The sequence below is a fragment of the Xiphias gladius genome, chromosome 4, assembly GCF_016859285.1.
Source record: "Xiphias gladius isolate SHS-SW01 ecotype Sanya breed wild chromosome 4, ASM1685928v1, whole genome shotgun sequence".
In the NCBI taxonomy this organism is placed as follows: domain Eukaryota; kingdom Metazoa; phylum Chordata; class Actinopteri; order Istiophoriformes; family Xiphiidae; genus Xiphias; species Xiphias gladius.
Window position 1 is genome coordinate 21,781,296 of NC_053403.1, and position 12,831 is coordinate 21,794,126.

The 12,831-nt window shown below is 37.1% G+C and overlaps 1 protein-coding gene across 2 annotated transcripts in view; it reads left to right on the forward strand.

The window, feature by feature from the left end:
- cnih3 (cornichon family AMPA receptor auxiliary protein 3) overlaps positions 1 to 12,831 on the forward strand; it is a 98,918-nt gene that overhangs the window by 37,905 nt on the left and 48,182 nt on the right. The window contains exon 3 of one of the 2 annotated variants that reach the window (XM_040125634.1): positions 2,198 to 2,245. The exons of the other annotated variant lie outside the window; for it this stretch is intronic. Within the exon in view, the coding sequence (XP_039981568.1) occupies positions 2,198 to 2,245 (48 nt within the window). The remainder of the gene's footprint in view (positions 1 to 2,197; positions 2,246 to 12,831) is intronic. 2 annotated transcript variants of the gene reach the window in all.

Below are 12,831 nucleotides of genomic sequence, written 5' to 3' on the forward strand. Positions count from 1 at the left end.
ACCAATTGGATTAATATATGTGTGTGTGTGTGTGTGCGTGTGTGTGTGTGTGTGTGTGTGTGTGTGTGTGTGTGTGTGTGTGTGTGTGTGTGTGTGTGTGTGTGTGTGTGTGTGTTTTATGAAAACTAATTTTCATAAAAACATTTGAAGAGTAATATCAATTTGGTTACTGAGTAGTTAAAAAATAGATTTATGTTAATTTCACACATTAAATAAAAAGAAAGTAGGATGTCATCCTATATGTTGTCCTATATGTTGTCCATATGTTTCTTAAAATTTATGATGTGCCTGTTTAGGCTCTCTTTGGATACGGCTGTGTGTGTGTGTGTGTGTGTGTGTGTGTGTGTGTGTGTGTGTGTGGGGTGCAGAAATAGACAGAGGGAGAGAAAGAGAGAGAGGAGGAAAAGACTGCTGATCAATTATGTGTTTGATTCTGATTATTTTCTTTGTGAAACATAATTTTAAATATTGAATGCAGTGTGTTGTTTTCTTTTCCAAGGACGTTTGTATCTTGCTTTGCCCTTTATTCTTCGTGTTCCACAGCTGGATGACCACAAGGGGGATAATCAAAGTTCAAGACTTGTTTTTATTTGTATTATCTGGTCAAAATGACAGTTTCTGCAGCTTGAAGATGGTAGTGTCGGGTCTGGCATATGTTACTTTTGACACCTTTATTATAGGGGGATAACTCCTGCTGTTGGAGAAAAACTCTTAAGTGGTCCCTTGAGCTTCTTCTCAGCTCGCAAATTTTGAAACAGAGAACGCTGGCATAATGATATGCAACCACTTAGCAATGTGTTTTTTGGGGGGGGTCATTTTTTTCTGCACTTCACGTTTTAGATTCTCCATCTTGCACCAAAAAACAAATTTTTCTCCTTCAATAATTATGACACACCACATTATCAGAGCTTATAGCAAGTCCACTTGGATCCCCTTTGGTATTAGACATATTGACACTCAGACCACAGACCAATGGCAATACAGTGTTATGTTGTTATGTTATGAGTATGAATTGGACCAGGCTGGATTTAGATCTCTCATTGAATCTCAGATACTAGGAACCAAGTGGACCCATGACTACCTCTACTAGTGCCATCATTCAGAAACAAACGGAAAGTAACCCAACTGAACTCACTTTTCACAGTATTTAATCATGTAATATATTGGTAGAAGCCAAAATCCTGTTTTGTTTTGTTTTTGTAGGTTTGAATTATGGAGAATCAAATGACCTAGAAAACAGAACACTAGCCCATGCAAATAACATTTTTGAAAATATCTTTTTCAAAAACCTGAATTTACATATAAAGAAAAATATTACCAGAAATGTGAAAGCAAATTATCAGGCAAAAAAGTTCTTACATAAAACTCTAAACTGGATACTGAACAGCATGCAATTGCTTGTTTAAGGTACAAACACAGTTTTTAAGTTTTTAGCACTGAGGACAAAAATACAAAGGTGAAATACATCTGATGCAAACAAAGGAGTGTGGGATGGACCTATCAGTCATTCCTGTTTTTTAACTGCACAGAAAAATAATACAAGTAGCAGACACAGAAGGATGCTGATTGGCTGCAGTGACTGCAAGGACAGTGACAGAGATTAATAAGTGTTTGATAAGAGGGTGTATAATTTACAACTTTCTGGAATGCTGTTATTAGTCCTCTAGCCATGCTAGCTCCTGAAATTTATGTTTCATGTTTTTTTTGACACCATACGGATAAATGTTCTCTTGTGAAATTTGGTCTTACTGCACCTTAACACATAAAACCCACATCTACCAAAACTGGGGCAAAGGCATTGTTTTTTCTATGAAGTCCTGGGTCAGATCTGAAGTCATCACATTTATGAATTGAGCCTTACTCAAGTCACATGACTTGGATTTGAATCCACAGCTTTGACATCTACCACAATTAGAAATAATTTGCGGGTTGCATTAATGTATGCATGTATGCTGTGATAGTCTCTTTAGCTTCTCCACCAACACAGTATATTTTTGAACAGCTTTCTGAAAATGTATCTGTGCTGAGCATCAGGCCCATTCTTCACCTATTTCCCTCCAAATACAGTACAAGAACAAATTTGCACTATTTCCACTCTGTTAGATGGGGTTAGATGTCAGCATACTCAGCTGTCATAAATAAAATAAATGATCTGTGAATCCTAGAACTTACCTTTTCTCTGTTTGCTTTCTTGCAGAGGGAGAGACTGCGAAACATTGAAAGGATCTGCAACCTGCTGAGGAAGGTAAGCAGAAAAGGACAAATCACATCTCACTTGTGTCGCCCAGGTTCTAGATATACTCAATTACTAGTTACTATGCCAATGAGAAAGTACATAAAATGAAGCATAAAAAGCATTGCCTCTTTCAATGAAAATTCAAAGTTTGCCAATGGCACCTTACTTTCAATGGATATATGATAATTTTAAGGATATTAAACATGTTTTTGGCATGCATGTGTCATGTGGAACCCCAATTTATGAGTATTAAATACTCTAAATGTTCTATTCTACCCTTAGACACAGTCTTTCTCTTAACTTTTCTAATTGCAAAGCCATTGCATGAGAATTTTGTATTCAGTTTTTGAGTTATGTGAGTTTTTAGAGCTGCATATCAGTATTTTCTAGTAATACTAGACTTGTACTTTGTTAATGAATTTTTGATTTGCACAGTGATGCTTCCTTTGTCTTCTTGCCTCATGTTGGACTAACATCAAAAGGGAGACAGAGATTGAGAGGTTCTGTGCTTTGCTCTGTAGATCCATGCTTTTGTGTGTGTGTATGTTTGTGTGTGCAGACAATTTGCTTTGAGGAATCAGTACGAGGATGTGAGGAGGCTTCCCAGCTTCATTGTGGCATCTGTTTTTCCCTTCATCTCTCTGAAACTCAAGCTGTGTCTGCAATTTTCATGCATGTGTGCGTGCAAGTGTTTGTTTCTGTTCATTTTGGAGGTTTATTAGTTGCACAGCTGATTTTGGTTAACAGTGTTGTCAAGTTGAGCCCTCAGGCCATCCACTAGCCCCTGGAGAGGACATTCTCCCTACAGTACTTATTCAAAGACAAATACATAGATGCATGAAAACACAAAGCAACAAATATTACATGCACACACACACATCCAGATGCACTGTCCTTGCAGCTGTGACCTACTGTGCAGGGATCACTGGAGGTAGCTGTAGACATGCTATCACAGTACAGCTTAAAGGAGAATACCACCCAATTTAAATACCGATGTATGCCATTCCAATTAAGATTTATTTCAATGAAAAAACATCTCTAAAGCCAGGAATCAGGCAGCTTCTACACCTATGATGAAATCAGTATATCATCAAAATCTGCAGCCACTCAGGATATATTTATTTGACACCTGCATTAGCTGCATTTTGTTGTGCAACATTATTGATTATAAGTGAGAAATGCAGCCTAATCCTCAAGAATTTGATATAAACGGATTCAAGCCATAGTTGTGTGGTCATATGTTACTTTTTCACAAGCCAAGTATAGCACAATATTATGGTCTTGCAATTCACTGGCAGTCTTTGTGATGATACTTCAGGTACTGTACAACCATGGCTGGATTAACCTGCTAAAAATTAGCTGACATCCCCTGTTGACCAAACAGCCTTCTGATAAACTGGCACCCTGTCCGGGTTGTACCCTGCCTGTCACCTAATGTCAGCTGGGATTGGCTCCAGGCCTACCATGGCCCTCAAGGATATGTGGTATAGCTAATAGATGGTTGGTACCTGACCTTGCCATACCTAGAGCTGTGCCACACTTAGAGCTATGCCATAGCTCTGGGTATGGCAAGGTCAGTCTATTGGATGGTCGATCGGTCAACCATTTTTGTCCAGCCTGAAACATCTCCACACCTATTTGACAGACAGTGGTGACATATGGTACAGCTGTTCATGGTGCACAAAGGATAAATCCTAATGTAATCGTTACCCCTGACTTTTCTTATAGCTCAATTAGCAAGTCAAAGTTTTCACTTATCTAGTGAAATATCTCAACATAACAGAACCACAATAACAGTGGGATTGTTTTTTTCTAAACTAGATTTGCATTACCTCGCAATAATTTTGTACACCCTCACATTAAGATTTGCATCCCCTCACAATACTTAGTTTTACCCAACAGTGCGTTTTGCATTGCCTCTGATCCATAGAAGAAGACTGAGCTGAATTATGATATAGTATTATGTATTATATATTAGACCACTACTGGTTGAGACCACAGCCTGAGTCACACATCCTCCGCTGGGGCTCGCTCAGGTGCATGCCACTTTTGTATCACTGCAATTGATAGATTAGTAAAGCTAGATAACAAAGCTAGTTAACATAGTTCTCTACACTGATTGAGAAAGACTTTAGCTGTGATTATGACTGTAGCCCTGGGATGACATGGCTTTGGCCACTGATGTCACTGTGCTTTGGTTGTTATAATTATGGATGCAACACATTAATTTATAATAGGTGTAACACCACCTACATGCAGGGCTTGTGTTTGTGCAGTAAATGACATGGTTTTGATGGCTGCGCAATTTATTGAAGCCACTGTATTCCTGACTTCCTGTAGTATATCGGTAACACAGCTGACCTATCTTATAGAAGCACTGTTGGTTCAAATCCCATGTGGTTTAACGATGCAGTACAGCTATCGTAGCCATATCTATAGCATCACAGATTAAACCAAATATGAAGCCATAGCCTGAGAAATAACCATATAAAGTAAACAGCCACGCATTCAACCACCACAGCCAGGCAGAGCAGCTTCAGCTGTGTTCACAGCCAGTGGCTGTATACTGTCAATGTCCAGTCTTATTTAAAGGAGATATGATCAATAAATGCATAATGAAGATGTCACATCAGATTTTCTTTTTATAGTGTCTGCTAAAAGGTTCCCTAAACTTCAGTGTATTATAATGGGAAAGAATCAACACACTAACTGTTCCTATGGATGAGGGGGACACACTAACTGTTCCTATGGATGAGGGGGTATGCAAAAGTATTGTGAAGGAATGCAAAACGTAATGTGAGGAAATGCAAAAGTTTTTCAAGTTAGCGCAAAAGAGTTTCAGAAATAGATGCCCACCTTGACCATCCATACTCTATCTCCATCTTTTAGATGGATTGGCACAAAATTGTCAGACATTCATGTTTTCCACGCAGTTATTCTAATAAATCTGGGGATCCCATGACTTTTCTTCTAGTGCCTGTGTTGACACAGAGCCCCTCTCTTGACTGTGCGAGTACAGGTTATACTACTGAATGACAGCTCCTTCACTCCCATGTGAGTTTTGTTGCAACTGTTACGTTTGGACAATTCACACCATTATTAACTGATAGAGTTAGATCACGTCACTTAATTTCAAGCACAGCTCCACCCAGCTTCAACATAACTAGGGGTCAAATTAAATTAATAAATTAAAAACACCTGTGTGGGTGTGCATGGCCTTTAAGACCCTCAACATTTATACTGATATTGTGCTTTAGTAGTGCATATTACCAAATAGGATCTAAGAAATACAGCCCTAATTATTGAAGTTAGTGACTAAATATGTAAATATGTATTTTTCTGCAATTATCTATAAACTGAAAACCAATTTGTAGATATCTACCTCAGAAAAAATGGTATGCAAAGTATGCTGACATATCGCTATCATCTTACAGTAATATACATATGTCATCATACTGCTCAACCCTACCTCAATGTATGAGGTACCTGACAAAAATAACAAGCATTATATCGTAGCTCCAGAACTAAAACAAATAAAAACGGCAAGAGAGAACCTCTTTGCCAAATGCCTGACCTGACAATTTTCCCTTTTCATAGATCTGGTCAAATTCACATAATTTATAAGCTACTGTATTTGTACACAATTTAGGAACCATATTTTTACTCTCTTACATACTGTGTGTGTCAGTTTGGATGCCTTAGGTCTTGAAGCAAGAGGATGACCAGAGTTCTTCTTTCTCCCTCTACAGCTATACAGCTCACTCAAACTGGCACAGTCACGGCATGGTAGTCCTGATTTATTTGTTTGGCTGTGGTTCTTCATGTTGGCATACTTATTTGATAGTTTTCACCTCAGACACATACACAGGCGGGTATATGGACACGTTCCATTGTTGGTCTCAGTAGAATGTGTTGTGTACTGATGGGTTTTGGAAAGCTGCAACCCATAAAGATGACAAAGCTTGTTCTTTCCTATCAACTGTATGTGTTTCTATGTGTGTATGTGTGTTATTCATTAGATCTTCCTTCCTTTATTTTTGAGCTTGTCTCATCCCTTTCCTCTCTTCTCCTCCATTCCTCCTCTTCTCTCACCCCTCACTCTCTCTCCCACTTCCTAAGTGTAGTAATGAGTAGGTGATGGAGGATGAGCACAGCACGTAATAGACTCTGTTTATTTTAAAGTCCCGAGGGCATTTTTTAAAATCATTGCCATGCTGTCTTCAAAACTCAACTTTGGCTGCTTTTCACTTGTGTCATGAGGTAATTATCAAATCAGTGAGTTTTAAAATAATGTTTGCATCCCTGTTGAGAACAATATTCAGAAGTTGTCACAAAGAGAACAAAGAGAACAGGTTACAGTTTTAGATGGTTGTCTGCTTGATGATAACTGTGTCAACCAGCTCTTTACTTACACACACAAAAAGACTGGGTTATTTTATCTACCCAATCACGGGATTGAACCTGTTAAGCCATTTTCTGGGTTATTTCCAGGGAGCTGGGTAGTTCTGTGTAACCAAACTGCTGGTTTAGCGGTTGGGTCAGCCCTTGTGGTGGTTGACACATAGGAGACAAGACCGCCCCTCCTCCAAATTCACATATCTACCCAGCCACTTTGTCAACTTTCTTCTCTTTCTGGCTCCCCAATTACTCATGAAGTAGTACATCTTCACTTTGCATTTAAGGGGAAAATAAAATAAAAGAAAAGGTTTGTATACACTTTTGCACTTCCCTAAGTCACATATGAGCAAAAACTATCACTGTCTGTGTAACGTTAGACCATGTTGCACACCAACTTTTCATCCATGCTAAGCTATATAGCTTGATAGTTTAGCTGACCTAAGTGTTTTTGTCCAGCTAGCCAAAGAATCCCACCTGTCTAAGAAAGCAAAAAGCTGCAAAAATGTTGGATATTAGCTTTCTTCGTAGAATGTTAACCTGAGTCAGTGGCGAGATAGGTACAAAGATGGTGGAATGATGAATGAAACTGAACAACTGTTATGTTAACAGTAATGCTAGCTTGATAGCATAGGTAGTATTTAGGTAGCTAGTATTAGCAATCATGGTAACTTTATTTCATGTTAAACCTTTACGTTAAACCTTTTTTCTCTTTGTGTTTTTGTTTCAGGTTGACTATAGCCTCTTAATGGAGAGCTTTGTCAGAGAGAAAATTAACAGAATGGCAGCTTCCAGACCTGATAGTAGTTTTAAAGATAAGCCAATAATTTTTCATTTTTCACTTAAATAGCCTACCTTTTTTTTCTTTTTGTAATGTTCCCTGCATCCACAGCATATTGACTTTACATAGCAACATATTAGCTACTTAAACACTGCCAGAATTTGGTATTGACAACCATATTCATGACTGAGATTGAATTCACACATACAGTCTACCTACTTGTCGTACTGATTATCTTACTTTTAGATACAAACTTAAGATGTATCATCTGCTCCTATATTTCATGTCTCTTATTTTATATATTTGTTTTTTTAACTTGACGTATTTGTAGTATGTATTGTATTGTTGCTCATTTCCTAGGCCACATCTTGCAAACTACAAATAAAAACTAGCTCCTTAGTTAACTCCATCATATCTAGGCAAAAGCATTCGTATTATGTTTTTCCACATGAATGCAACCACAGCATCAGGTTCACCCCAAGACTGCAGAACTAGTAGGAGCAACTACAATGTTGAGGAAAGAGGCTGCATAGAAAATTTTAGTGTTTCACAACACTGACCTCTGTCTCTTTCAAATTAACAATGACGAAGTTGTGTAATGTCGTGAGTGTTGTGGCTACAGAAATAGACAGATTTGTTAAAATAAATATAAACAAAAACAATTTTTTAAAAAGCCTAACCTGTCACAGTGGCACGTAAATTGACCTGCAATTGGCAGAAAGCAAGTGTTAACTTCAGACCCTGGTTACTGTGCAATTTTAATGTCTTAAAAATGAAAGGATGCCTTTGTGTTTTGTGTCTTTTTTTCTTTCAGATCAGGCAATACATGAAGAAAGTTTCCTGCTTTTTGATGAGGGGACCGTTAACGGCCTAATCCCAAAAATCATGTATTAATAATATAGTAATCATGCTGTTGCTGTTCTTGATCCAAGTTTTATAGTGTTTATGAATTGAAAAAGTTAAAATGTGTTATGGCTTTTTAAAAATAAATATTTTTCTAAAATTCCAACATTGTTTGAAATCTTTTATTGCATATATGAATGATTTTCATTGCCAAGTCTTGGATGTATATATACATGAAGTGTCTTCGTAAAGTGTTGGGCAACCATGTGCCAGCAGAACAGCTTCAATGCACCTTGGCACTGATTCTACATGTCTCTTGAGCTCTACTAGATGAGGTGTGTTTTTGTTTTTTGTTTTTTGTAAACACTGTTTATTAGTTTTCCTTTATCAGTACAAATTACAATGACAAAAATTTGTTTCCCCTCCCCCCACCTAATTTCCCCAGACCTTTACCAAAAAACACAAAAACAAAACCTTACACATTTTTGTCTTTTGTTAGTTATACGTTGTTGTTGGTGTAATTTAACACCAAAAAAAAAAAGAAAAAAAAAATCAGCAACAACACAGCAGTACTAAAATAGATATACAAACAAATAAATTAGAAACACATAAAATTATGTCTACACTTGAGGTAGTACTATCAGTTCCATTCTTGTCTCAAATGTGATATTTATGAATATCATTTTTTAAGAAGCTATAAAATTGTTGTCATTTTGAGGAATGTAATAAAGGTTTCCAGATTTCCTCAGACACATTTTGTCTATTTCTGAATATCAAGTTTTCTTTTCTAATACCATACATGAAGCCATTTTGTTAATCCATTCTTAAAACTTGGTCTATTTGTTTTCGTCTAATAAAGAGCAATAAAAATACACACATAAAATGTACGATTAACACAATTATTGGCACCCTTTTGATGAATTTAAATTTGTTCCTCAACCAAAATAAGATTTTAAGTGTTCACATGACCTGAATTAACCAATGAATGATGATTTTTAAGCATAAAAAGAGGCTGATTGTTTCCAGTTTCTTTTTCACAATGGCGAAGACAAGAGAGCTGTTCGAGAGTATCAGAAATGCTATTATCAAAAAACATAACAATTCAAAGGCTATAAGGCAATGGCCAAAGATCTTGAAATTCCTTCCTCGACAGTTTGTAATGTTATCACAAAGTTTTACATTCATAAAAATGTTGAAACGCTTCAGGGACCTAGCAGTTAGAATAAACTCATCGAGAGAAATCTGCAAAGGTGGATGCAGATTTTCGAAGAAAAGAGCTTCAGTCTGACCTGGAGCAATCTGGAGTTATGGTTTCAGCCTGTACCATACACTGAACCAACTAGGGCTCCATGGGTGAAAGCCAAGGAGGACACCACTATTGAATGAAAGGTAGAAAAAGGAAAGAATAATGTTTGCAAAAACTCTCATAAATAAGCCACAGTCTTTCTGGAACAGACAAAACCATAGTAGACCTCTTTGAGACTGCAGTTTGTTTATGGGGAGCAAATTGAAGCCCGTAAGGAAAAGAACACCCTATTTACAGTAAAACATGGTGGAGGTTCTATCATGCTGTGGGGCTGCTTTGCAGCCTCTGGTACTGGAGGCATTGAATATATCAAAAGAATGATGAAATCAGAACATTACCAAGGCATTTTAGAGCGAAATGTGTTTTACCCACGGTCAGAAAACTAGGTTCTTGGGTCTTTCAGCAGGACAACGCCCCAAAGCGCACATCCATCCAATACTTTCAAACAGGACTATACGGTGCATTTCGAAAGTATCTTCTTATCTTTTATTTATTCATATAGGAAACAATTAAATGTAAAATTGTGTTAAATTTAAACTGGCCTGACTCAGTTAAAACTGATAAGAGCAGGTTCCTGTTCAGCAGCACAGAAAGAAACAATCAGTAGAAAAAGCACAACAATTTAAAATACAGACACTACAGAGGAGGAAATTTCAGTGGAGTGTAAAATGGTGTAAGTGGGTTGAATCAGTGGTTGCAAGTGTGTCTTTCCATCAGGTAGTGTTTATATGCCTGTTTGAAATGTGTAATAGAGGTTATTGCTCTAATGTAATATGGAATCTCAAACCAGATTATAGTATATGTATGAAAAAAAATGATTTCTGTCCATAGTTGTTTTTGTAAGCAGGTACTGGAATAAGTGCATGTGAAACTGATCTAGTGATGTGTTCCTGTCTTGTGTTGTGTTTTGGAAGTGAAGCAGTAAGTGTTGGGATGGATATGAAAGTAAAATTTGATAGCTATGTTATATGTGTAGTTCTGAAAAGTCAGGGCATTAGAATGTGAAAGTGCAGTACAGTTGTGGGTCATGGATCACATTGCCATGGATCTTATAAACTCTATTGTTTAGTCTTGCTATTGGTTCAATGATTTCCTTTCTGGTAAGGGACCAGACGGGAATACAATAGGATATTGTTGAAAGAAGGATTGCATGAAGATGTGTGTATAAAACAGTTTGAGTGAGATATGGTCTGATCTTATTAAAAACGTACAATTTCCGTTTCGGTTTCTTTGCTAGATTATTTGCAAATGATTTGCAAAATGAATAGGGTCAGATATAGATATAAGTTTCTTAGGGGAATGGAAACACTTACATTCTGTTTTCTTGACATTGATAGTTAAATAATTAGACTTAAACCAGTCATGTAAAGATTGAAGATTAGGAGAGATTTTTGATTTTATGACATCAGGATTTGAGTCAGAAAGAAATATTACAGTGTCATCAGCATCTAGCAGACAGTTGGATTATTTTCACACATGTACAAAAGAAAATGCTGCATTTTGGGAGTCTCATATTACAAGTTATAGGGGGAGATGTTACATGACTGATTTTAACCACCATCACCACCACCACCATTTCTATCTTTCCCTCCAGTTGGAGGGAAAGATAGAGATTAATCAGATGGTGGAAAAGAGGCATAAAACTGTCAGCATGAGTCTTAAATAAATGCATATTTATACCTTAAATGTCACAAGCATGAGAATTTTTTAAAGAGTTCAAGGTATCAGACAACTCATTCTGTGTACTTTCGAAAAAAGAAAACTGGAGAGAAGTGAAAGGAGAAACCACTTCAGGTGGGGGATAAAAGGGAGTATCAAAATGAGATGCTAGTTCTTTAACAGATGTAACAAAATAATCTCAGTGATAAGAGTACTTTGTAGAGAAATTTTAATATTGTCCTTATTTTTCTTCTCATTTTCACTACGACCTTATGGCAAACTTTGAGAGTCTGCCTTAATCTTCTAGTATTAGAAGCAATTTGAATAATTTGCTTTTGAGAATAGAAAGCCTTAGCGTTGTGTAATTCAGTAGTACATTTTTTTCTGATCTCTATGAATGTGTTTTACTTTCCAGTGTTATTGACGATGTGTCTTGAGAGTGACTCTTCTGTTGAGTCGTTGCAGAATTTCAGAATTTGTCCATGGTAATTTAGTCTGCCAAGACTGTACCTTGTAGGCAGTAGTATATTTTTTGCGTGTTGTCTCCACTTTGTCATACAACTGAGCCAGAATTTGTTCTGGGTTTTAAAGTGACAGTTAGTTGCTCCAATCAACATCTATAATATCAGCATTTAACTGAGGTATTTTTGAATGTGGTATTGTTGAAACAGAGTTGCAAGTGTGGCTGCTCGGGGTTTTGACAATATTTCTTACAGCAAAAATAAGTGAGCGCTTTGATATCGTGGTGGTTTCTCCAGACAGTGCATATTTTAAATATAAGGTCAACTGCAGGTTTTACAAATTCTAGTCGGTTCCATAAGTAGTTGATAAAGACCAAGCTGTTTTGAAGTTGCTTTCAATGATTTTGATGAGTTGCCATTCCATTCCATATTCAATTCACCCAGTATAACAAGCCTCTTTGTTTTTACCAATTTTATGTATTCAGACCCCTCCACTTTTATCATATTTTGCAGCCTTATGCTACAATCAAAAAAATTAATTTTTCTCTCAGGAAGGTGGAAGGAAGAATGAGAACATAGCACAATACAGGTTCCACATAAAGATGTATAATAATAATGAGACTAATAATAAATCTAATGATTATAATAATAGGGCTAATAATGAAACTAGGACTAATCAGAGTAAATATAGCAATAAAAATTATGCTGATAATAATTAAAGCAGTGCATGCTGAACAGGATCATGGGGGCTGTAGGTGGTTGTTCAGTTACAGATCCAGGCTATGCAGCTCCAGAGGCAGAAATACCTGCAGAAAGCAACGGGAGGAGAGAGGAGAGAGAAGTTAAAACACAAAACTACGGGAGAGAAAAGAAGAAAAGTTAGTAACAAGCATTGATGGGATATGAATGGATGGAGAGGGAGAGAAGGAGAGAGGAACTTGGTGCATCATGGGAACCCCCCGGCGGTCTAGACCAGCATAACTAGGGGGTGGTTCAAGACAAGCCTGAGCCAGCCTGAACTATAAGCTTTATCAAGAAAGAAGGTTTTAAGCCTGTTCTTATACCTGGAGAGGGTGTCTGCCTCCTGAACCCAAACTGGAAGATAGTTCCACAGCAAAAGCAGCACTAGGTTCTAACAAGACAAGTATGG